Source organism: Mus musculus, chromosome 13, assembly GCF_000001635.26.
Source record: "Mus musculus strain C57BL/6J chromosome 13, GRCm38.p6 C57BL/6J".
In the NCBI taxonomy this organism is placed as follows: Eukaryota; Metazoa; Chordata; class Mammalia; order Rodentia; family Muridae; genus Mus; species Mus musculus.
This window is the reverse complement of record NC_000079.6, coordinates 100,259,307-100,286,007: the sequence shown is the minus strand read 5'-3', so window position 1 is coordinate 100,286,007 and position 26,701 is coordinate 100,259,307. Positions and strand designations below refer to the sequence as shown.

General features: G+C 42.7%; 1 protein-coding gene and 1 pseudogene across 1 annotated transcript in view; both read left to right on the top strand.

Moving 5' to 3' along the window:
• Naip6 (NLR family, apoptosis inhibitory protein 6) overlaps window positions 1–4,887 on the top strand; it is a 35,496-nt gene extending 30,609 nt beyond the window's left edge. Inside the window, exons 13-14 of the mRNA NM_010871.2 lie at window positions 167–331; window positions 2,095–4,887. Of these exons, the coding sequence (NP_035001.2) occupies window positions 167–331; window positions 2,095–2,459 (530 nt within the window). The 3' untranslated portion in view covers window positions 2,460–4,887. The remainder of the gene's footprint in view (window positions 1–166; window positions 332–2,094) is intronic.
• Naip3-ps1 (NLR family, apoptosis inhibitory protein 3, pseudogene 1) lies at window positions 2,917–21,399 on the top strand (annotated as a pseudogene).

Sequence of the window (26,701 nt, the reverse complement as noted above, 5' to 3'; positions counted from 1 at the left end):
GAGCAGAAGGGAGCAGCTCTGTGCTGACCCCTTCTCCTGCCCTTGGAGAGGACAGGGATGAGGAGGGCCTGTGCTAGGTAGGGCCTCCTAGACTTGAGACTGTGTAAGTCATAAGATGTTCACAATGGAACAGCTCCTGAGGATGGCTCTCCTGTGTCTCCCACAGCCCAGGCTCTGGGTTCTCTCAGGAACTTAGAGGAACTGCTTGTTCCCACTGGGGATGGGATTCACCAAGTGGCCAAACTGATTGTCCGGCAGTGTCTGCAGCTTCCGTGCCTCCGAGTTCTCGCCTTTCACGACATCTTGGACGATGAAAGTGTGATTGAAATTGGTGAGTTTTCCTCAGAGAAAGGGGTTCCCTTGTGTGGAAGCAGTGGTGTCACTGGAGCTGCCCGCTGCAAGCATCTAGAGCCAGGAAAGACTTCCAAAGGCTTTCTCATTTCCATCATCACTTACTTCCTCTTCTGCCCTTCTGCAGATGTAGAGTCATCCTGGTCTGACTGGGAAGATTAACAGTGCCTTTTTTTCAAATCAGGGTGTCTGTGTGTGTGTGTCTCTGTGTGTGTGTGTGTGTGCGTGTGTGTGTTTGACAGAGAGAGAGAGAGAGAGAGAGAGAGAGAGAGAGAGAGAGAGAGAGGAGAAAGGGGGCAGGTGTAAAAGTATCCAGTCTGTTGTTTGAACTCAGAGCCTCACACATACACTAGAGCAGTGTCTGCCCCTGCACCACTTCCCAGTAACATCTCTGTTCTCACACTTGGTGTTTCAGACCCCTGTCCAGATACACTCTGACTCAACTGAACACTGACACAACAGGTGTAATGTGGGGAAATGTAGAGCTACATCCACTTCCTGCTCATGTTCCTGCAACCTCTTATCCCTGTCAATGTAGCAGTCAACTAGGCTAGAGCACAGAGCTTCCCCAGAGTCCCAAACCTGAGTTGTGTCCATTCTTCAGCAGTGCCCTCCACACCCTCACAGATGACCACTGCACTCTCTCTGTCACCATAGCTGCTTTTGCCACTAGACATTTCATGTGAGGAAATCCTATACTATAGGCCAGGTTTATCTATTTTCACCCAAGATTGTGTTTGTTCTTTATATGCAAAATAGCACATGTGATCATAGAGCACTGTGACTGTGCCTTATATGCACAGTAGCACACATGACCCAAGATCATTGGCCTCACCTGCCGAGTCATCTCAGTGTAGTAACAGTGCCCTTCTTTCAATGAACAACTGACAGCTTACTCTTGGTCAATGTTTCAACTTTACAGCCAGGCCACTGCACTTATACACACCATAGCAACAGATAATCATGCAATGTGATGTGGAGAATCAAGAAAATCAGAGAACAGCAGGCCATAGGTGGGGAGGGCTGAGATGTTCTCTGGTCCTTCCAGAAGAATACTTATTCAGGGAATGAGAAATACCCCCTGACTATCACAGAAGATCCTTCTTCAGGACACAGAAGAAACACTATCTCAGGGCCTCTTTCTTTACACTCAAAGTATAACAGGATTCTGGATGAAATCTACCATAATTTTCCCCATAGTAGGGAAAAGTGGTTAGGTAGTGAAAAATGAAACAAAAGCTGTACTAGATCTTCACTTGCAAAGTCGCCATGAGTTTGGCTCCATTTCCTTCAGAGCCCTGCTATGAGTAACCAGCTCCCGTCTGAGCTATAGGTGGAAGGCTCTATAGTAACCAGTGAGAGGACAGCTTTAAGGACTGTCACCTTCCCTTCTTTGCATAAAGGGAAACACTGTTGACACAATTTCTCAGTTCCTTGTACTGTACCCTGGTCCATACCTGGTCTCCGCCCTGGCATATGTCCTCCTGTGAGACAGAGGAGAAGTCCACATTGCACAGACAGCTGCAGCTCCATGTTTGACTTCTTGGTGTCTGCTTCCCTTTTCTGTTTGTCTGGGTGGTTTTCTATCAACCAGGCTGCTGTTTGATGCTTTCAAGTTTTGATCTCTAAAACATCATGTAGAGCATTCCAACCTTTATTTTTGGGGTTTGGGAGTAGTTCCAATAACTTGTGAGCATTATTGAAGTCCTCTTGATTGTGTTTTCATGCGTGTTTTGTTTTCAGCCAGGGCGGCAACCAGTGGAAGTTTCCAGAAACTTGAAAACTTAGATATTTCAATGAATCACAAGATTACCGAGGAAGGATACAGAAATTTCTTTCAAGCCCTGGACAACTTGCCAAACCTACAAATGCTGAACATCTGCAGGAATATCCCAGGACGCATTCAAGTTCAGGCCACCACTGTCAAGGCTTTGGGTCACTGTGTGTCCCGACTGCCCAGCCTCACCAGGCTGGGGATGCTCAGTTGGCTCCTGGATGAAGAGGACATGAAAGTGATTAATGATGTGAAGGAAAGACACCCCCAGTCCAAACGCTTGACTATCTTCTGGAAATGGATAGTCCCGTTCTCTCCTGTTGTCCTGGAGTAAAAGATGCTCCTGAAGGTTTCTGACAGTTCAGAATACCTAAAACTCCTAAAATTCTAGCTGAGCATGATGATACACACATGTACTTCAACATTTAGGATAATGATGTGGGAGAGTCAAGGTTAAACACAGTCTGAAGTGACATTTTAACACACTGATCACACACAGAAATGAATAGAATGAATTCATGGAGTAACCCATTCTTTGCCATTGTCTTCCCATAGTTCTGACAGGGTCACTCTTGAATCTTCCTGCTCTGCTAACAGGCCAAGCACAGGTCATCAGATCATTCCACCTACAGGAGCACATGCATGCATGTGCAAGCACACACACACATAGACCACACACACACACATGAAAGCACACAGACACACACAGACCACACACACTCATGCAAGCATACAACTGACTTAAATTTTAACATCAAATCCTACTGGTCTCACCTGCATCCTTTACCTCAAGCTTACTGCAACGACAGCTTCTTCGCTTATGAAGAGCTAAGTATGGACACGTTTAAGGACTGGCCCCACGAATCACCTGCGGGTGTTGATGCTTTGGTCAGAGCTGGCATTTTCTACACAGTTGAGTCAGGTTATTTTCTTTATGTTTATGTATGTGCGTGTTTGCCTATACGTATGTGTGCCACAAGTCTGCATGCTGCCCTCAGAGGCCAGACAGGGTGTTGGATCTTGGGACTGGAATTAGTATTGGCTGTGAACCATCATTTGGGTGCTGAAACCAAACCCAACTTTTTTTGTGAGAGCAGTCAGTGCTCTCAGGCTGAGCATCTCTTTAGAGTCAGTATTTTGTGTGGACCACATACTTGAATCCTCTTGCACCTTCTTTTAGTCTCTATCATTTGTCATAGATCTCTTTGGGTTTCATAAGATCTTCAGTTTCCCATAGTGCCTTTAGTGTCCAGCCTCTGAACCTGAGGATTCTGCAGCCACTTCATGCAACAAACATATTCCACTGGCTCAAATTATCTTCATACCACATCATCTTAGTGCTTTTATTTCCTCTTGTCAGCCTTCAAGTCTGTCTCATAGGTGATGTTTTCCTATTTTAAGTCAAATATAGCTGGCAATAATGTAAGGAGAGACAAGTGATTCTTCATAATCTAGCTTGCATAGAGACTCTGAACTTTGTTCTTCTGCACCACCCCAGCTATGAGTATATTCTTTCTGATTTACTCGGTAAGCAATTGCTTGTTGGTTGCCTATGACTGTGAAAGTCCAGTAAATCTAGACATCTGGAATTGTTGTTTTGTGAGCTGGCAGGTGTATGTGATTTGAACTGACCCCATTCCTCTTTTAGGCAGAAAAGACATTGTTCAGTGTTTTTTCTGTGGAGGATATATGGAGAATTGGGCAGAAGGTGACGACCCAATACAAGAGCACAACAAGTTTTTTCTCAAGTGAGCAAAATGACTTCTCTTGACTGTGAATGTGCTTCAACTGTTATTCCCTCACTGCCCACGTCTTACCTGTGGATGGTCTCTGCCCACCCTCTGTTCCCTCTGTGAAGGACACATCCTATGTCTTCATCCCTTGCTCCCATGACACTCTCCCTTTCTAGATTTTTTTTCTCTTCATTGTTTCATCTTGGTTTTAGTTGGGTCATCATACAGATTTTTAAAGACAGGGTCTCTCTATGTAGCCCTAACTATCATAGAGATGCTATCTAATCCAGGTAGGACTCAAACCCATGATCCTCCTGCCTCAGCCACCCAAGTGCTGTTATTACTGAGGGATGCCACCATATCTGGAAATCCCATGCCTTTCTGATTATTTTCATTACAAACTAGTCTTCCTCTTCTCCTCTTTCTGGAATCCTTTAGTGTTTTCTCTTTCTGCTGTCTGAGACTTCCCAAGTGGTTTTCTTTTCCCAGTGCTGGGGACAGAAGCCCTGACTTGGGCACACTAGGCCATCCCTTACTATTGATTTACGCTTGCCCCCTTTCTGCCCATCTTCAAGGTTATTTTCATTTCTCTTCCACACACAAGACAACTCTAGAAATGTTCAGTTGCAGATTTAACGTTGTTATTTTATTTAGTAATTAAAATCTTCAAAGATAAATATTAATATATGCAGATGGAAAATAGGATATTTCTGAGCACAGGGGTCTATGCAGGGAACCCTGACTCTCTGAAACATGAGGGAGAAAACCAGTTTCTTATATATTAATGGCTTTAATATGAATTATACTAAAATCAATCTATTTAAAAATCCAGCTCTTGTAATTAAGAAACAAGAGTCTTTTGCTCTGGTATCCCTTAGAAGGCATGAAAATATGTGAGTGTGTTGATGTCTGCAGTCTCTGTTCAGCTCTACAGAAGTGTTCTTTGTGCATCTAGTGCTTACCTAAAATTCATGTAAACTGATGTAAGTCTAATTACTGATCTTTAAAATATAAACTTTTAAGTTGTTATCTGGTCTTGAGATAGAATGGTAATAATATTCCAAATGATGAAAAATATTCTCTTAAAAATGTATTAGTGTGCATTAATTATATCAGTAGTGATATTTTCATGTATGTACATTATGACCTTTACATATGTATGTATGTGTGCATGTACGTATGTATGTATTAGTTAGGGTTTTACTGCTGTGAGCAGACTTCATGACCAAGGGAACTCTTATAAGGACAACATTTAATTGGGGCTGGTTTACAGGTTCAGAGGTCAGGTCCAGTATCATCAAGGTAGGAGCATGGCAGTGTTCAGGCAGACCTGGGGCTGGAGAAGCTGAGAGTTTCACCTCTTGTTCTGAAGGCAGCTAGGAGAAGACTGGCTTCCTTGGAGCTATGATGAGGGTCTTAAAGCCCACAACCCCCAGTGACACACCTACTCCAACAAGACCCCATCTCCTAATAGTGCCACTCTCTGTGCCAAGCATATACAAACCATCACAATATATATATAGTATGCCATAGGTACATATATTAGAGCCTACAACAATCACGTTGACCACCATTCTCTCATTACCCTATCTTATTTGTCTCTATATCTCCTTGGGCCCTTTTCCTCTAAATCACATATTTGGGATTAGCCCAGGGCTACATAGCAAGACTTATCCTCAAGATACATACATAAAAAATAAATAAATGGAATATTTCCATCTAATCTTATGAAGGTAGAAAATGATTGACAGCACTGGCCACTTTGGTTTTTTCCTTTTACTTACATTCTTTTTTAAAAATTTGGTATTTTCTTCATTTACATTTCCAGTGCTATCCCAAAAGTCCCCCATACCCTACCCCCCCACTCCCCCACCCATCCACTCCCACTTCTTGGCCCCGGCGTTCCCCTGTACTGAGGCATATAAAGTTTGCAAGACCAATGGGCCTCTCTTTCCACTGATGCCAACTAGGCCATCTTCTGATACATATGTAGTTAGAGACACAAGCTCCATTGGGTACTGGTTAGTTCATATTGTTGTTCCACCTATAGGGTTGCAGATCCCTTTAGCTCCTTGGGTACTTTCTCTAGCTCCTCCATTGGGGGCCCTGTGATCCATCCAATAGCTGACTGTGGGCATCCACTTCTGTGTTTGCTAGGCCCCGGCATAGTCTCACAAGAGACAGCTATATCAGGGTCCTTTCAGCAAAATCTTGCTAGTGTATGCAATGGTGTCAGCATTTGATGGCTGATTATGGGATGGGTCCCCGGGTGTGGCAGTCTCTAGATGGTCCATTCTTTCCTCTCAGCTCCAAACTTTGTCTCTGTAACTCCTTCCATGGGTGTTTTGTTCCCAATTTAAGTATTAGATTTTATGTGCATGGGTGCTTTTTCTGCGTGTGTATCTGTGCACTACTTCCATGCCTTGTGTCCACAGAGGTCAGAAAGGGCCTCAGATCCTCTAGGACTAGAGTTGCAGGAGGTTGTGAGCGTCTGATAAGGGTGTTGGGAACCAAGCCTGAGTCCTCTGCAGGAGCACTAAGTCTTCTTCCGAGGAGCCACTTTTCCAGCCCCCCCCCCTTTTTTAATTTGGAAGTAGTATGTAGGAAATTGTTCAGAAAGCAAGGGCCTTCTTCTTAATTCCTGGGATGGTAAGTTGGGAGGCAATCTAGTTGTATTTAAATTTAGTCTAGAATCTATCAATGGACATTTGTTTTAGTTACAAACCAGCATGCTGTTATGAGTACCTAGTGTATTTACACATCTGGTTTAAAGGACAATAACAATAAAGGGCTCCTCTCCCACTGTCTGTGGGGTCATATCTATATTCCTTTATCATGTGACCTTTTACATGTTTGCAATGTCCAAACATCCTTTTACCTGTGTCTGCCACAGGAAACCATTCTTTCAACTGTCTGCTTTAGCAAGACATCCTTTCACCTATGTGCCCCAGCAAAACATCATTTGACATTAACTGACTTTCCAAACAAACCAGAACTTCCCCCTTCACCCTAGTGATCTCCTTGTGTCTGCTCCACAGTGTTGGTTATCATTTTTATTCGTTAAGCTCATCTTAGCTGTATTCATGGACAGACAATAACTCTGTACTCATCCCAACACAGTCCCCAAATACCCTTAATATTACTTTACAAACAATATACATTATGTTATTGAAAGCCAGAGACTGAATGTTTATACAGTGCAGCACTGACAGGGTCACTGAAAGTGTTAGCTTTCTACTTCATTCTTGGCCCTGAATCTTCATGTTTTATAAAAAGCTAATGAAAACACTTAGCTGCACAGAATTGTTTTATGACTTTTCTCTCCTCTCCATAGCTGTGTGTTTCTCCAAACCCTGAAGTCCTCTGCAGAAGTGATTCCAGCCCTTCAGAGCCACTGTGCACTTCCAGAAGCCATGGTAATGAACACTGCCCTCTTCTGACTGAGCAGCACATGGTTGTGTGGTGGAACACTTTTGTGAACAGCACTTGCCATTTGTAAATGTATCAGACTTAGGGAAATTCTACAAGTATCTAAGAAGCACTCTCCAGTGATAAGTGTAGACAGGAACTTCATAGTGAATGAGGGTGACCCAATATTTAACTTCATGAAACACAGAGTACATCGCTTCTCCTGAAATTCTCTGAAATTCTTTCAGCCTTATTCCTGATGAACATCCAGACTACTTGCACCCTGTCTGCAATCTCTGGAGGGCAGTAGGCTTGACTTCTTACTTCTTTTAAAATGTGTAAGGCAAATTTCACTTTGTTTGGTTGAAATTTTGGGGGGGTGGATTTCTCACTGTGTAACTCAGGCTGACTTTGAACTTGCTATTTTCAAATTCCAGAATGTGTGGGATTTGTAATCCTTCTTCTTTAACTTTCCAAATGCTGGGATTTTTGAGTGTCTGCCATGCTTACTATTGGATTTTTGTTCTTTACTTGAATCGAGGAGATCAACCCCAAAGTCTTGTGCATGCTAGGCAAGGAATCTATGACTGAGCTACATCCCCAGCCTGCAGGCATGTATCTTTAAGGAAAGCATATGGGCAGCAAAATCATGAACTCAGATGACAGTATAAGCCCTGCATGTTTCTCTTACATATAATCTGACTATTACTTCATTGGAGACACAAGTCACTTCATATTGTCATGATAGGTACACTGGATCTCACTCCACAGGTCAGAGAACAAACCTGAGCATGAGTCTCAAGCTGGCTACTCATTGCTTTGCCACTCCCTCAACTTCTGCTCCTTTTCCCCTGCACATTGTGTAGGCAGAACTAATTGTAGGTCAGAGATTTTGTGGCTGGTTAGATGTCCCAATCCCTCCATTGGAAGTCTTTCCTGGTTACCAGAGAAGACCAGTTAAGGCTCCATATCTCCCACTGCTAGGAGTCTTAGCTAGGGTACCCTCATAGATTTTTGGAGAGTTTCTGTTGCTCTAGGTTTCTTCCTTGTCCTAGAGATTTTTCCCCTCTTTAACGCCATTGTCTTTAGAGTACTGTCTTCCTCAGTCCTTCCCCAACCTGATCCCTCCTGTTCTGTCCTCACTCCTCCCTCATCCTTCTCCCTCCCCATTGGCCCACGTATATTCTCTTTTCCCTCCTCAGTGTGATTCACATGACGCCCTTGAGTTCTCCTTGATGTTTAGCTTCTGAAGGTCTGTGGACTGTAGAATGGTTATCATTTTCTTTATGGGTAATGTCCGCTTATAACAGTACATACCATGTTTGTCCTTCTGGGTCTGGGTTACCTCACTCAGGATAATCTTTTCTAGTTTCATCCATTTGCCTGCAAGTTTCTTTATATTTTGGTTTTTAATAGCCAAGTAGTATTCCATTGTGAAAATGTACCACATTTTCTTTATCCATTCTTCCAATTGGGGAACATCTAGGTTATTTCTAGTTTCTAGCTAATATGAATAAAGCTTCATGGTTGATCAAGTGTCCTTTTGATATGATGGAGCATCCTTTGGGTATATATCATGGTCTTGAGGTAGATATATTCCTAATTATCTGAGAAACTGCCAAATTGATTTTCCAAGCGACTGTACAAGTTTGCATTCACACCAGTAATGAAGAAGTGTTCCCCCTTTTCAATATCCTCATTAGCATAAGCTGTTGCTTGAGTATTTGATCTCAGGAGGTTGAATCTCAGAGTTGTTTTGATTTGCATTTGCCTGATTTCTAAGGATGTTAAATATTTCCTTAAGTGCTTCTAAGACTTTAGCGGTTTCTCTGTTGAGATTTCTCTGTACTCCATTTTAAAATTGATTGATTTGGTTTACTCTTGTCTAGTTTCCTGAGTTGTTTATAGATTTTTGATATCAGCTTTTTGTTAGATGTGCAGTTGACATTGTAAGCGGAAGGATTGAAGTTCAGCTACTAGACATTCCCCTAATAGACACAAAGAGGTCTTCAGCTCTGATCAAAACTATGTGTGGTTATACTTTTAGAGTCCTAGAATAGAAAAAAGAATGATTTTGAAGCCAGGGGTGTGTGGAGGCTCCTTTCACTTGGGAAGTGGAGAAAGGAGGACGAAGTGTTGCCCTTGGATACACAGGAATTCCAGACCAGCCTACACTACATGAAACTCTCTTCCTCAAAATGTGTGTGTGCAATAATCCTTCTGCATCCATCCCAGGGTCTGACTTAAACATGTAAGGAGACTTAACTAATGACTAAGGACAGAGGCTGTGCTTAATGCTCTTTGAGGACCATTCTTGTTGTACATGGTACAATTTTGAGTACTCACACAGTGCTCCCCATAGGGAGGATGCATATACTGCACATGTACTGTCCAGACATACACTCTTTATGTGTGAGGTTAACTCTTTCATGTGTAGAGTATTCTTCCTTCAATCAACATTGAGAGGATTTTTTTGGACCTCAATGATAATAAAGTGGCAAATCTTGATTCAAGAACCAGTTTTTTTTTAATTGGGTATTTATTTCATTTACATTTCCAATGCTATCCCAAAAGTCCCCCACACGCTCACCCACCCACCCATTCCCACTTCTTGGCCCTGTCATTCCCCTGTACTGAGGCATATAAAGTTTGCAAGACCAATGGGCCTCTCTTTATAGTGATGGCCTACTAGGCCATTTTCTGATTCATATGCAGCTAGAGACACGAGCTCCAGGGGGGTACTGCTTAGTTCATATTGTTGTTCCACCTATAGGATTGCAGATCCCTTTAGCTCCGTGGGTACTTTCTCTAGCTCCTCCATTGGGGGCCCTGTGGTCCATCCAATAGCTGACTGGGAGCATCCACTTCTGTGTTTGCTAGGCCCTGGTATAGTCTCACAAGACACAGCTATATCTGGGTCCTTTCAGCAAAATCTTGCTAGTGTATGCATTGGTGTCAGCGTTTGGAAGCTGATTATGAGATGAATCCCCGGGTATGGCAGGCTCTAGATGGTCCATCCTTTCGTCACAGCTCCAATGTAACTCCTTCCATGGGTGTTTTGTTCCCAATTCTAAGAAGGGGCAAAGTGTCCACACTTTGGTCTTCGTTCTTCTTGAGTTTCATGTGTTTTGCAAATTGTATCTTATATCTTGGGTATCCTAAGTTTCTGGGCTAATATCCACTTATCAGTGAGTACATATTGTGTGAGTTCCTTTGTGATTGGGTTACCTCACTCAGTATGATGCCCTTCAGGTCCATCCATTTGCCTACGAATTTCATAAATTCATTCTTTTTAATAGCTGAGTAGTACTCCATTGTGTAAATGTACCACATTTTCTGTATCCATTCCTCTGTTGAGGGGCATCCTAGTTGTTTCCAGCTTCTGGCTATTATAAATAAGGCTGCTATGAACATAGTGGAGCATGTGTCCTTCTTACTGGTTGGAACATCTTCTGGACATATACCCAGGAGAGGTATTGCGGGATCCTCCGGTAGTACTATGTCCAATTTTCTGAGGAACTGCCAGACTGATTTCCAGAGTGGTTGTACAAGCTTGCAATCCCACCAACAATGGAGGAGTGTTCCTCTTTCTCCACATCCTCGCCAGCATCTTCTGTCACCTGAATTTTTGATTTTAGCCATTCTGACTGGTGTGAGGTGGAATCTCAGGGTAGTTCTGAGTTGCATTTCCCTGATGATTAAGGATGTTGAACATTTTTTCAGGTGCTTCTCAGCCAGGACCAGAGTGAAGCTCAAGGATGTAGATGTTCATCTAGTGGGACCTATCTTCCCTCCACAGACTTGGGTCAGAGTGAAACCCAGTGGTTTCAAGAGGCCAGGAGTCTGAGTGAGCAGCTGAGAGATACCTATACCAAAGCCATTTTCCGCCACATGAACTTGCCAGAAGTGTGCTCTAGCCTCGGCACTGACCACTTGATCAGCTGCGATGTGTCCATCATTTCAAAGCACGTCAGCCAGCCTGTGCAAGGGGCCCTGACGATCCCCGAGGTCTTCTCCAATCTCAGCTCTGTCATGTGTGTGGAGGGGGAAACTGGCAGTGGAAAGACAACCTTCCTGAAGAGGATAGCTTTTCTCTGGGCATCAGGATGCTGCCCCCTGTTGTACAGGTTCCAGCTGGTCTTCTACCTCTCCCTTAGTTCCATCACACCAGACCAGGGACTGGCCAACATCATCTGTGCCCAACTCCTAGGGGCAGGAGGCTGCATTAGTGAAGTGTGTCTGAGCAGCATCATCCAGCAGTTACAACACCAGGTGCTGTTCCTGTTGGATGACTACTGTGGGCTGGCCTCACTCCCCCAAGCCCTACATACACTGATTACAAAAAACTACTTGTCACGGACCTGCTTATTGATCGCTGTGCATACAAACAGGGTCAGAGACATCCGCCCATACCTAGATAGGAGTGTAGAGATCAAAGAGTTTCCCTTGTCCAATACTGTCTCTATATTAAAGAAGTTCTTCTCCCATAATATAAAACGTCTACTAGAATTTATGGTTTATTTTGCACAGAATGAAGAGTTACAGGGAATTCACAAGACACCCCTCTTCGTGGCAGCAGTATGTACTGACTGGTTTGAAAATCCATCTGACCAGCGCTTTCAGGATGTGGCACTTTTCAAGTCCTACATGCAATACCTGTCCTTAAAGCAGCTAAGCCTCTCCAGGCCACCGTGTCCTCATGTGGGCAGCTGGCCTTGACAGGGCTTTTCTCATCGTGCTTTGAGTTCAATAGTGATGACCTGGCAGAGGCAGGAGTGTATTCCCATAGCCACTCTGCTTGACACTGCGTCTCATTCATGGCTTAGATGGGTGAAACTCCTTGATAGGATCTAAACACTTTCACTGTTTAGGGTTGCAGAATGCCCCAAGTTATAGAATCAGGTCCTAATTACTCTAGGACAATATTCCACCAGTAGTGCATCTTTCATGGTCCTTATAAGGGCATTTTAATTGCTTCTTATTGCTAAATGTTGGACTTTGGGTAAGATAATGCTGGAGAATCATGTATTTGGCTTCTTCAGAGAAGATACTTAATATGAACTAATAATATTTATGTCTTGTTCTTTTTTTTTAAATTAGGTATTTTCCTCGTTTAATTTTTCAATGCTATCCCAAAAGTCCCCCATACCCACCCTCCCCATTCCCTACCCACCCACTCCCCCTTTTTGGCCCTGGCGTTCTCTGTACAGGGGCATATAAAGTTTGCAAGTCCAATGGGCCTCTCTTTCCAGTGATGGTCGACTAGGCCATCTTTTGATACATATGCAGCTAGAGACAAGAGCTCCGGGGTACTGGTTAGTTCATATTGTTGTTCCACCTATAGGGTTGCAGTTCCCTTTAGCTACTTGGGTGCTTTCGTGTGACCCATCCAATAGCTGACTGTGATCATCCCCTTCTGCGTTTGCTAGGCCCCAGCATAGTCTCACAAGAGACAGCTATATCAGGGTCCTTTCAGCAAAATCTTGCTAGTGTATGCAATGGTGTCAGCGTTTGGAAGCTGATTATGGGATGAATCCCTGGATATGGCAATCACTAGATTGTCCATCCTTTCGTCACAGCTCCAAATTTGGTTTTGTCGTGGAATACTTTGGTTTCTCCATCTATGGTAATTGAGAGTTTGGCTGGGTATAGTAGCCTGGGCTGGAATTTGTGTTCTCTTAGTGTCTGTATAACATCTGTCCAGGCTCTTCTGGCTTTCATAGTCTCTGGTGAATGCTCTAGGTTCTTAAGGCATTCCAAGTTTCCTTTGAGAAATCAGGTCTTATTCTGATGGGTTATTCTTTATATAAGACTTGTGATTTTTTTTCTCTTGATGCTTTCAATATCTTTTTTTCTCTGTATACTTAATGTTTTAATCATGATATGCATGAAGAGTTTCTTTTCTGGTTCTGTCTATTTGGTGTTTTTGGTTCTTCCTGTATCTTCTTTGTGGATCCATCTCAGTTTGGGTAAGTGTTCTTCTATGATCTTATTAGAGAGCTAATCTGTGGCATTGACCTGGCATTCTTCTCTCTTATCTATTCCTAAAATCCAAAGGTTTGGTCTTTTCTTGGTGTCCCACACTTCCTGTATATCTTTTTCCTATGTGCCTTCTCCCTACCCCACTTCTTTGCTTTTTTTCACCAAGATCCTCTATTTTCAGTCCTCATGTTTTGTCTTCTGCTTGATTTCTTTCTACTTGTACCTGTTCCCTTTAAGTTTCCTAGTATGGCTGTTGGGATTTCATTCTCATATACATTTAACTTGAGTCCTCCTCGCTGTTTCTGTTTATTGAATTTTATTTTCAAAATCTTGATTTTCTTCTCTTTATCCATCAGCCTTACACTTGTTGGATTAGGCCTAGAGGTTGGTTATGGCTCAGATGAACACAGTGAGACTGAGCTGGTGTGCAAGTGAAAGACCCACAACATGAGGGCTCCCCCACGTTCTGACTCAGGAGAGGCAACACCCCAAAATCACCCACAAGAAACGGGTCTTGCTGCAAATTGCAAGAGGATTTTTATTTAAGAGCGCTCTCAGGCCCATGGTCATACACCACGCAGGGGTAGAGGACCGTGGCACCCTGAGTAGCTGGGTAAGGGGGAAGGAAGAAACCACAACTCAAGGAAGTAGGGAGGGCATTGTTGGAAGATACCAAAGATACCAGTTAAGAGTCACAAGGAAGTGTAAAGTTACAAGACTCACAAGGAATACCTGGTAATTATTAACTCTCAAGACAGCTTCTAAGAGCCCCTAACAATAGCACATTTGCATTGCAGGTTCTGGGTGACTTTCTTTGAATGAGCACTCTTTGAACCCAGGAAGTGGGTGGGTGGAGGAATGTCTCTATGTTTTATGATTAGCATACCTTTACAAAGGCCACATTCCCAAGCCTGGGCCTAAAGGCCTAGAATTCTGTTTTTACGTTGTTATACTTTCACAAGGTGTGCATTCTGGTATAAGCTTGGAGTTGGGGGTATATGGGGATTGTTGCAGTGGGTGTGAGGTGGGGAATATCAGGGAAACTTACCCAGCTAGACCCTGAATAAGGATGTGTAGGACCAGGATGGATAGAGAGGTTCCATGTGCTCTGAGAGTCTTCTGAAGGTTGGGCAGGTGGGGAGGCAAGGTGGAGAGGCAGGGTGGGTCATGGCAGAAGCCTAGAGGCTAGTAGTGATACAGGCAAAGGGGGCTAGACTAGGAACAGTCATTGGATATGGGATCAAGGCTAGATCTAGGGGCCTGAGGATAGGTGAGTGGATGGGAGGATGGCATACTTACCTGGATAGACTTTGGAAGAGGATGTGCAGGCTTGCAGGAGTGGTTCTTAGTTACATTTTTATATAAGTCTCAGGTAGGAGTTGATCTATAACATTTTACATAGGCAAAACCAGTTGTTTTCAGTTGCCATGCTGTTGGTTGTTGAGAAGTCTTATTTATTTTGTGAGTCTAGAGTCCAGCACAGGGCTTGCCCTAGAGTCTGCCCATGATCAGCAGATGCTGCAGCTGGCAGTAACTTCATGCATGTGCTTCCTAATCAGACGTTAGGATGTCTGAGGAGTTTCATCTTGGAAGTATGAATATGGCTGAAGCACCTTGAGAACTTGCACTTGGGGCTCTTGAGTGATGGGAACTCTGTGCTGCTTTCCAGAACAGCTCTTCCATAACTTGCACAAGTTCCTGGGCCTGAAAGAACTGTGTGTGAGACTAGATGGCAAGCCGGATGTGCTCTCAGTCCTTCCTGGAGAGTTCCCAAACCTCCTTCACATGGAGAAGTTATCCATCAGAACCTCCATGGAGTTTGACCTCTCCAAACTAGGTAAGGATGGTGCTTGATCTCTAGTTCATGTCTCAGCTGGAAAAGCTACTTGCCTTTCCAGTAATTGTTAGAATCATTAAATCATCCTTAGTCAAAACTTCCCTGGGCCTGACAGCATGAACTGTGTCCATGGGAAGGGATGGGATCAGTGCTCTTAATCATCAAGAGGGCAGAGATTTATTTATAACCCAAGTCTTTAGCATGTCAGGAGCTGTTGTGAGCACCTTACAGATATGAACTCTCTCCTCATACCAGCTGTATAATTGAAGGAGTAATGATTATTGCTGATTGTCAGCTGGGGGAACTGTGGTCATTGACTGCTCAGGTTATCAGGCAATGAAAGAGTTTCTTCAAACAGAAGATCTGACTGTACAGCCTGAGCTGACCACTCCTAACCCTTCCTCTCCACAGCAGTGTGAGGAGTTCTCTTCTTGTGCTGCTGTTTTAGTCCCACATGCAGATCTGATCGCTCAGGGAGAAGGAATCTGACTGGGAGCAGTGGAAGTGTGGCGCCTCTGAAGGGAAAGGCTTCCCCTATAAAAATTCTGCTCCATCAGCCTGGAAATTTCCCCAATGCAAGTGTTGCAGCTCTGCTCCTTTGGGGGAGGCTTCCCCAGAGAAAGCTCTGCTCAGGCAAATGCATTACAGCTCGGCTCTGAAAGCCATCCTGGTGATCTGGAGCCAAGAAATACCACAAAGTCACATTTCACAGCAAACCTCACACAGGTTTATTGAGAGGGAAAACCCCAGGAGAGTGGCTGCCTCTGCTCAGATGAGAAGCAGAGGACAATGGGGCAGAACACAGAGTTTACATAGCATTTCTTGGCAGTGGGGAAGACTCAGCTTTCTAGTGAGGTTTGGGATTGGAGTGATTGTGTGGTCTAATTGATCAGTGGGGCAACCTTGGGGATTGGTGCATTTTTTTTTCTTTTAGGGCAGAGCCTAGCCACTTTTCTGCCTTGGGGGTTTACAACATTTACAAAGAGTGCCCATGGCTATTGAGTTGGTGTGACTAGCCAAACAGTGAATCTCTACCTTTTTATGCATTTCTCTCCATTTCAGCCTCAAGTTGTTGGCAGACAGTTGTGCAGCCATTTTTTTTTTAAAGACATGTCATTTAGGGGAATGACTAAAGCACTATCAGGTTCTTAATTTTCAAAAACACGAAACACAAAGAAATGTAAATCTGGAGCAGGTATGGCAGATTTGCATGCCAAAAAGTTACTAGAGAGGGGCATGGTCACTCACCCCTGTCATCCCCAAATTTTGGAGGCTTAGGATGAAGGACTTTCACAACATCAACGCCAGCCTAGCTTTGCAAACGTAGTTATTTCCAGGCTAGTCTAAGATATAGTATTGGATCCTGTCTGAAAAGAAACAAAAGTAAGCAAACAAAAGCATTTTTCAGGTAGGTAAGATGGATCAGCAGGTAAAGGTACTTGCTAAGCCTGACAACCCCAATACCACAGATTCATATGATGGAAGGAAATAACACATACTCCCAATTTCTTTCTGACCTCCCCATATGTGCTGCAGCACATGGATGATCCCCCCAAGTCCTCCCTCCACAATATGCACATAGAAAAAAATGAGTTTACATATTTTCAAGTTGTGTTTCAGAGTTGTCCTTCCTTTTATGTTACCCTGCCCATAATTCCTAATGTGTCAGTATAGTTAAAGTGACCTTTTTTTTATTTCATTTTTTCTCCACTCAGAAACTAGGCCTTAAACCATGTGCTATCTATTCATCCTAAGTGTAAGGTACTTTGCTACTGCAGCTTAAGTGCTTATCTAGGTTGCACTGGTGCAAGAAGCTGAAGTATCCTGTTTAGTACTCATAGTAAAACAGCAAAAGGCAAGGTAAATCAGTATTTGTTCTATCTCAATAGGGGACTGAGAAACTCTAAGTCTCAGGAAGAATGGAGAAGGAGACCTGTCGTTCTCAGCACTAGTTAAGACTTTCAGAATGCATGATCACATGGTATTCAAGTTCACTAGGAGTTTACACATAAACTCAGGTCATAAATTGAATAAGAGGTATAACAGAGAATGTCTACATGCATATACACTAGGAGTAATTATCTAGCTAAACCTTCATCATTTTTTACTAGCTTGCAGGAAAGTTCAAAACCACAACTAAGCTGTCCTTGAAGTTTTGTATAGAATAACCAAGTCAATATGTTATCTCCTATGTTTGCGCCTGTGTTGTATACCTTCCTATGTCCTTCAGTTAATATTTTTTATAATCCCTTAGAATATACTCTAGGTTTTAGAAGTCTGTTGTTATCTCAGAAGCAATTAAACAGTGCTGTAATAAAAGGGGCTCCAGTGATTTGTGCTGCCATTCAGAAATGAGGGTGACCCTAGCATGCTAGTTGTTTTTCTAGAATAAATGCTACTTGTTTTTGCATACTATCTGAGTCTGGGGTCTTGATTCAGTGATTTTGTGACTCTTACACAGTGTGCACAGTGATGTTACAATACTGACCCTGAAGGTGAAATACAGAAACAGAAACCTGATCTAGAGAGGGGCAGGAACTTGTCCCTGGTCAATTGTTCACTAGTTAGTTGCAGAAGCCTGGCACAAGCCCAGTGTAATCTGAAATCTAGACACTGCATCACTGCCTGTTTAATCAGTGTGCCAGCAGCTCATACATTGAGTGTTCAACTTTGACAGGAATTGTGGCCTTCTCTAATTTCTGAACACCATTCATCTTTTTCCAGTTAAATTGATTCAGAACTCTTCAAATCTCCATGTTTTCCATCTGAAATGTAATTTCCTTTCGAATTGTGGGTCTCTCATGACTGCGCTTGCTTCCTGCAAGAAACTCAGAGAGATTGAGTTTTCTGGACGATGCTTTGAAGCCATGACCTTTGGTAAGAACTGTACAACCTTGACTTCAAATGCTTCTGTGCCCAGAGTCATTTAATATTTGGGAATTACATGTCACTGATGTTATAGGAACTGTGAGAACACCTGATCCTCAGTGAGGCTCTCATAACAATGAATGAGCTACAGTTAATAAATGACAATTTAAACGTAAAGAATACTTTATATCTTTTATTTACAGAGTTGTGTCCATACTTAGTCATAGTGATTCAGTCTGAATGTTATATCACATTTTGCCATTTTTGAACTTCTCTGTGTATAGGGACATATCTGAACTAACAAAATTTTATTTTCTCTTTCCTAGTCAACATTTTGACAAATTTTGTTTTTCTAAAAATACTGAATCTTAAGGACCAACATTTCCTAGATAAGGAAACATCAGAAAAGTTTGGTATGTTTATAAAATAGTGTTAATCAATCTCTCTCTCTCTCTCTCTCTCTCTCTCTTACTTTAAACTGAAATTCTTTTCTTTTAATTAGATAATTACTTTATTTACATTTCAAATGTTATCCCCTTTCCTGGTTTCCCCTCTGAAAACACCCTATCCTCTTACCCCTCCCCCTCTCCCCAACCCACCCACTCCTGCTTCCTGGCCCTGGCATTCCCCTATAGTGGGGCATAGGACCTTGACAGGACCAAGGGCCTCTCCTCCCATTGATGACCTACTAAGCCATCCTCTACTACATATGTAGCTAGAGCCATGAGTCCCACCATGTTAAAACAGTGTTTCTTAATTTAATCATTTTTCTCCTCCTCCTCCTCCTCTTCCTCCTTCTCCTCTTCTTCTTCTTCTTCCTCCTTCTCTTCCTCTTCCTCCTTCTCCTCCTTTTGTGAACCTAGAACAAAGCAAGCTGTGTACAGTTGTCCTTTGATATCCATGACAGTTGGATCCATGGCCTTCTGCTGATGTAAACACTAGAAGGTCCTTTATAATACAAAATGGCACAGCAAAGTTTGCCCCTGACCCTACTCATCCTTCACATACTTTAACCCATCTCTTCATTGCTTACAATGCATGATATAATGTAAATGTTATGTAAACAAGTGTTACACTGTGTTGTTCCGGGAGTAACAAAGAGGGGGAAGTGTCAGTACATATTTGGTACAGACGCAATGTTTAAAAATGGAACCTGTGGTTGGTGGAATGTGACCATACAGAGGGTCATGCACCAGCCAGGCTGGTTCTTTGGAGGTCTCCATAGTGATACTCAGTCTCACCTTCCCACAAACCCCTCCCTGATGCTATCACTGCTGCTCCTACACATCCTCATGTTTAATCTCATTAAGTGCAATTTTCTCAGAATCACTGGCTTCTTAGAGTAGAATTTGGTCATGATGACACTGTGTGCATTTATTGTTCCACATCCACTCCAAAATCACATGCACTTTTTGTTTCAAAGACTTCTGGGATGCATATGCATATATGTGCATATGTGTGCGCGCGTGTGCGCGCACACACACACACACACACACACACACATACACACACACACACGAACTTCTATTTATGGTTAAGAAGCCATTATAACTCAGATTGAACCAAATAATATGTATAAAATGTTTTAAATTTTTCAAGTTAAGAAACGATTATGAAGCACTTTTAATCCTAGCTCTACATAAGAAGAGAGAACAGAATCTCTGAGTGTGAAGCCAGCCTAGTGTACAGATCAAATTCAAGGAAAGCCAGGTTTAATCAGGATTCCCTGTCTCCAAAGAGCAAAGCACATGAAAAAAAAAGGAGAGAAAGAAAGAAGGGAAGAAAGATTGAATGAAAGAAAGGAAGGAAGGAAGAAAGAAAGAAAGAAAGAAAGAAAGAAAGAAAGAAAGAAAGAAAGAAAGAAAGAAAGGAAAGAATGATTGTGAAAATAATGAGTGTTCATGGGAAGCACTATTAAGTTAAAATCAGCGAGGGAGACAATGGCGGTATAGGGTGCAGAGCGGCATCTTCACAGTTCTTCTCAGAGTGCACGGTGCATAAGAAGATCTGGACTTTCTCATTGTTTCTTTCTCTTTAAGACCACAAGTCCTTAATATCCAATTGATACAAAGAGCTCAAGAAGTTAGACTCCAGAAATGCAAATAACACCATTAAAAAAATAGGATTCAGAGCTAAACAAAGAATTTTCAACTGAGAAATACCGAATGGCTGAGAAGCACCTGAAAAAATTAAGCATCCTTAATCATCAGGGAAATGCAAATCAAAACAACCCTGAGATTCCACCTCACACCAGTCAGAATGGCTAAGATCAAAAATTCAGGTGACAGCAGATGCTGGCGAGGATGTGGAGAAAGAGGAACACTCCTCTATTGTTGGTGGGATTGCAAGCTTGAACAACCACTCTGGAAATCAGTCTGGAGGTTCCTCAGAAAATTGGACATAATACCACTGGAAGATCCAGCAATATCTCTCCTGGGCATATACCCAGAAGTTCCAACTGGTAATAAGAACACATGCTCTACTATGTTCATAGCAGCCTTATTTATAATAGCCAGAAGCTGGAAAGAACCCAGATGTCCCTCAACAGAAGAATGGATACAGAAAATGTGGTACATTTACACAATGGAGTACTACTCAGCTATTAAAAACAATGGATTTATGAAATTCTTAGAAAAATGGATGTATCTGGAGTATATTATCGTTAGTGAGGTAACCCAATCACAAAAGAAGTCATTACATATGCACTCACTGATAAATGGATATTAGCCCAGAAACATAGAACACCCAAGATACAATTTGCAAAACACAAGAAAATCAAGAAGAGGGAAGACCAATGGGTGGATACTTCATTCCTCCTTAGGATAAAGAACAAAATACCCATGAAAGGAGTTACAGAGAAAAAGTTTGGAGCTAAGACGAAAGGATGGACTATCCAGAGACTACCCCACCCAGGGATCCATCCCATAATCAACCACCAAACCCAGACACTACTGCATATGCCAGAAATATTTTGCTGAAGGGACCCTGTTATAGCTGTTTCATATAAGGCTATGCCAGTGCCTGGCAAATACAGAAGTGGATGCTCACAGTCATCTGTAAGATGGAACACAGGGCTCCCAATGGAGAAGCTAGAGAAAGCACCCAAGGAGCTGAAGGGTCTGCAACCCTATAGGTGGAAGGTCAATGTGTGTCCCGACTGCCCAGCCTCACTAGGCTGTACATGCTCAGTTGGCTCCTGGATGAAGAGGACATGAAAGTGATTAATGATGTGAAGGAAAGACACCCTCAGTCCAAACGCTTGATTATCTTCTGGAAATTGGTAGTCCCATTCTCTCCTGTTGTCCTGGAGTAAAGGATGCTCCTGAAGGTTACTGACAGTTCAGAATACCAGATTTCCTAAAACACTTTACTTTAGCTGGGCATGGTGGTATACACCTGTACTTTCAACATTTAGGACACTGATGTGCGAGAATCAAGAAATTCAGACCAGATTCTGTTTCACAGCTAAAGACACAACTATCCATCCTACTAAAGAATATTTATTATGTGTGCAGACTGCTAATTTTAAAAAAAGCCTGCATGCCCCCTATTGAATTTAGGAGCTATATTGAACATGTAAGTGCCTTGTCAGTCCATATTTGGTCCTCCTGTCTGAAGACTAGAGAGCTTCAGTCATGTTCATATAGAGAACCATCCACTGCCAAGGTCAACAGGAAGGCGCTACATCGATCTATGTAGAAGCCACATCATGGAAGCAGTATTTGATGGGTGCTGGGGTAGTGCAAGAGGAACAGCAAAACAGCTTTAGAACTCATGGAACGCAGCCTCCTGGTTAGCAAACCACTATGGGTCCTGAGGGCTTCATGCTGTTACAGAGATTTGCTCTGCTTGCTGCCTTCCCACTGCATCCCTCATGATCTATGAGTTGTATGAAATCTCTAGGGGGCTTACAACCCCTCACTGGGCAGTGTCATTGGCACTCACAACAGCAGTGCTTGATCTTCTTCAAGAATTGCTGCTGGATCTGACCACCTTCGGGGCCAGAGGACAGGTGTCTGCCCGGCCCGGGAGGCTTCTGCTGCAGGTTCTGCGAGAGCCACCTTGGTTCCGGGACTCCGCGGAGGGCAGTCTGCACAGGTGAGAGTGTGGACTACAGAGGCTAGCAGCTTCTGGGACACGTGAGAGCTGCAGAGCTTCTGGGGCAGCGCTGTTTTCAGGCTCCAGACAGCCGGCCACCTTTTTGGCCAGAGGACAGGTGTCCACCCAGCCTGGGAGGCCTTTGCCTCAGGATCCACGAGGGGCCATCGTGGTTCCAGGGGAAAAATTCCTGAATAGAACAGCAATGGCTTGTGCTGTAAGAACGAGAATCGATAAATGGGACCTCATGAAACTCCAAAGCTTCTGCAAGGCAAAAGACACCGTCAATAAGACAAAAAGACCACCAACTGATTGGGAAAGGATCTTTACCTATCCCAAATCAGATAGGGGACTAATATCATATATATATATAAAGAACTCAAGAAGGTGGACTCCAGAAATTCAAATAACCCCATTAAAAATGGGGCTCAGAGCTGAACAAAGAATTCTCACCTGAGGAATACTGAATGGCAGAGAAGCACCTGAAAAAAAAGTCCAACATCCTTAATCATCAGGGAAATGCAAATCAAAACAACCCTGAGATTCCACCTCACACCAGTCAGAATGGCTAAGATCAAAAATTCAGGTGACAGCAGATGCTGGCGTGGATGTGGAGAAAGAGGAACACTCCTCCATTGTTGGTGGGATTGGAAGCTTTTACAACCACTCTGGAAATCAGTCTGGCAGTTCCTCAGAAAATTGAACATAGTACCACTGGAGGATCCCCCAATACCTCTCCTGGGCATATATCCAGAAGATATCCCAACCATTAAGAAGGACACATGCTCCACTATGTTCATAGCAGCCTTATTTATAATAGCCAGAAGCTGGAAAGAACCCAGATGCCCCTCAACAGAGAAATGGATACAGAAAATGTGGTACATTTACACAATGGAATACTACTCAGCTATTAAAAAGAATGAATTTATGAAATTCCTACGCAAATGGATGGATCTGGAGGGCATCATCCTGAGTGAGGTAACCCAATCACAAAGGAAGTCGCACAATATGTACTCACTGATAAGGGGATATTAGCCGAGAAACTTAGGATACCCAAGATATAAGATACAATTTGCTAAATGCATGAAACTCAAGAAGAACTAAGACCAAAGTGTGGACACTGTCCTTTCTTAGAAATGGAAACAAAACACCCATGGAAGGAGTTACAGAGACAAAGTTTGGAGCTGTGACGAAAGGATGGACCATCTAGAGACTGCCATATCCAGGGATCCATCCCATAATCAGCTTCCAAACGCTGACACCATTGCATACACAAGCAAGATTTTGCTGAACAGACCCAGATATAGCTGTCTCTTGTGAGACTATACCGGGGCCTAGCAAACACAGAAGTGGATGCTCACAGTCAGCTATTGGATGGGTCACACGGCCCCCAATGGGGGAGCTAGAGAAAGTACCCAAAGAGCTAATGGGAACTGCAACCCTATAGGTGGAACAACAATATGAACTAACCAGTACCACGGAGCTCTTGTCTCTAGCTGCATATGTATCATAAGATGGCCTAGTCAGCCATCACTGGAAAGAGAGGCCCTTTGGAGTTGCAAACTTTATATGCCCCAGTACAGGGGAACACCAGGGCCAAAAAGGGGGAGTGGGTGGGTAGGGGATTGGGGGGGGTGGGTATGGGGGACTTTTGGTATTGCATTGGAAATGTACATGAGGAAAATACCTAATAAAAAAAAGAGAAAAAAAATTGCTGCTGGAGTAGATCAATGGTTCAATCACCACCCTTAGAAATGACTTAAAATTGTACATTGTTAGAAATGGCCACTAATCTTAGGAAGAATTTGGAGAAATAGATTGTCAGTAAAGTTAGGTTAAGATGTTTTTGCTAATGGCTCTGATGTTGAAAATCTTAGAAATGAAACTGAAGTCCAGAAAAGCCCACTTTTGATTATTGATCAAGGGATGTTTTCAAGATTAGGAACAAGAACAATGGCAGCTCAGCTAGCATTGGCTGATGTGACTCTGTTGATGAAGCTGGGCTGATGATCAAGGTGATAATTAATGTCTTTTACCCATTTTTGCCCTCATCTTCCTGATAAGATTCAATAAAAAATTGTTTGTGAGTAGATGCAGTCTTGAGAATTCAAAGTAGAAATGTCTGATTGTCTTTCATAAAAGTTTAGATTTATGATTCTCTTAATATTTTATGAGATTACTTTTTAAGATGAATACAAAAATAATCTATTTTCTGTATGTAACCACAAATTGTAGTCTGCTAGTAAGAGAAACTGGCTGAGAATATTACCCTGCTTGTTTATGTTTTGTTAATCTATTACAACTTGCTTAGTTGGGAATGCAAGTGGGGTCTTGGGAATAATTGTTCTTTCACTTGAAATATGTAAAATGTTTCTTCATGAGATGGTATTGGGGAACATGTATTTTCTTACATACACTCACTGTATTCATTTACTAGAAGAAAAATAGTATATAGTCACATTGTAATTTCGATATTGCTTGAAAGATGTTTCTGGGATATATAAGCTGTGGGAGAAAAAATAAAGTTGTTTCTTGTTCATGAGAGACCAGATCTTTTGGGTTCAGACTCCATCATAGAGAACCCGACCTAAGGTTAAACTCAAGTTAGCTAATAAGCTGGTACTTAGCACCAGTTTCCAGGCAACCCCCCAACAAGACCTATGTCTAGCACTAGTTTCCAGGTTATCCCCCAACACACCCTGTGTCTAGAACCAGTTTCCAGTTTATTCCCTAACAAATCTGCACCTCCAGGTTATCAGCCTGCCGCTGACACTTCATTTCCTAACAATCACCAATCAGGAAGAAAGCAGAAGTTAAGTGTAACCTCCTTCAGCCTAGGCAGGCTGGTTCAGACTGTATGCCGCTGAGGCAGGTCCACCTGCCATGCTGCTTCTCCACTCAACTAGTTTCCTTTGATGTTACACTGCCTGCCACCTGCCTTGAGGCTGAACTGGTTCTCCAAGATTTTCCGGAGTTAACTGAAAACTGTGAATTTGGCGACTTTCTGCTAAAAGGCTGTGCTGAAACTTCACATCTCTACATCAAGAAACTTGGCATAACTGGGGATAGGTTTCCCTCTTTATTTATTTATTTATTTATTTAATTCTTTTTTTTTTATTAATTTATTTGTTTATTATATGGAAGTGCATTGTAGCTGTCTTCAGACACTCCAGAAGAGGGAGTCAGATTTCGTTATGGATGGTTGTGAGCTACCATGTGGTTGCTGGGATTTGAACTCTGGACCTTTGGAAGAGCAGTCGGGTGTTCTTACCCACTGAGCCATCTCACCAGCCCGGTTTCCCTCTTTATAAGCGAAGACTTTTTATTAAACATTTAAACCTTGATCAGACTAGCATGTCTTGGTTCCATTATTTCTCGACCCGCCTAGGTTCCCTCTTCTCTTTCAGCTCCAGGCTGCCTCCCAGGCTTGAACCTGGACATGACAGCCGCAGGCCAGCCCCAACAATTTGGCATACTTATGCGGGACCTGGGAATGGCAGAAGACGCTGGAAGAAACACTGCTGGTATGGAGCTCCACAGATAGGAAAGAATTAGAAAATTCGTACCGGGACACGGAGAAGCCACGGGCAAAAGGTTGCTAAGGTGTGGTACGGTCTGACCTGGAACAGCACTGACCCGCGCTGGATCCACCCGAGTGGATATCAGGATCTAGGAAGTAACAGGCAGTTGGCCGCAGCTTCCAAAAGCTGCTTTTTAGGCGAGGGAAATAAAAGGGTGTGGATTAAGTAATCAGGCAGATTGGCTGCAGTCAGAAACTGCATTAGGCAGGAGGAAAATGGATTTTGAGACTCTCCCAGAGGCAGAGAGAATTGTTAGGGGACACCCTGCCTTTTTCTCTCTAGCCCTTACAGCAGAAGTTCTCTGCTCCCTTTGTGATGTCTAACATCTAATGTCTGGTGCACCAGTCTGTTCACGTGTTCAATTCATATGTGGTCGTGTCTAGCCGTCTGAATGACTGTTCTGTGTTTCATGTTGGAAAATAAAGATGGCTAAAACTTTATCTGGCGGTTTAGCAAGAGAGTGGCCACATGCTTTAGCCAGGATCAGGCACAGCAGGAGGGCCCCTGCTGGAAAAACTGTTTTTTTAAGAAATGGAGTCTGCAGCTTCATGGTTTGGGGCGAAGAAGCTGATAGATGTTTTTTTCCTAAGAAAATTCTCTGCATTCGTGATGATTGCATTTAGCTAATGACAAAGTGCTTTTTATTTTGTAGTTATAGCTAGAAAAATTAAAATTCTCTGATTGGTCTAAGTGTAGCTACTTCATTTGTTTTTTTACTGGTAATGTGCTCTGTGTGTCTTCACAAGAGTATCAGCTCATAAGTTACTGGTTAGGATTAAAAAATTGTAAAATTGGTAACAGAAGGCTAGCCTTAAATTGGCAATTCAGGAGTCTTTTCAAACACATGGCTTAAGCAGGCCAAAAAACCTGGGCCTCCTAAAATACTTCTAGCTGAGATATATTTAATGTGATTCTTATCCTAGAAAGTAGAATTAAGATAAGATATAAAGTAATGTCTCTTTAATGAAGCATTAAAGCTTGCACTATCATGCATTCATAGGTATAAATTAGCAGCCAAACCTCGTAACATGAAAATAATGCCTGTAACATTTATTCTAAAGTGATATAT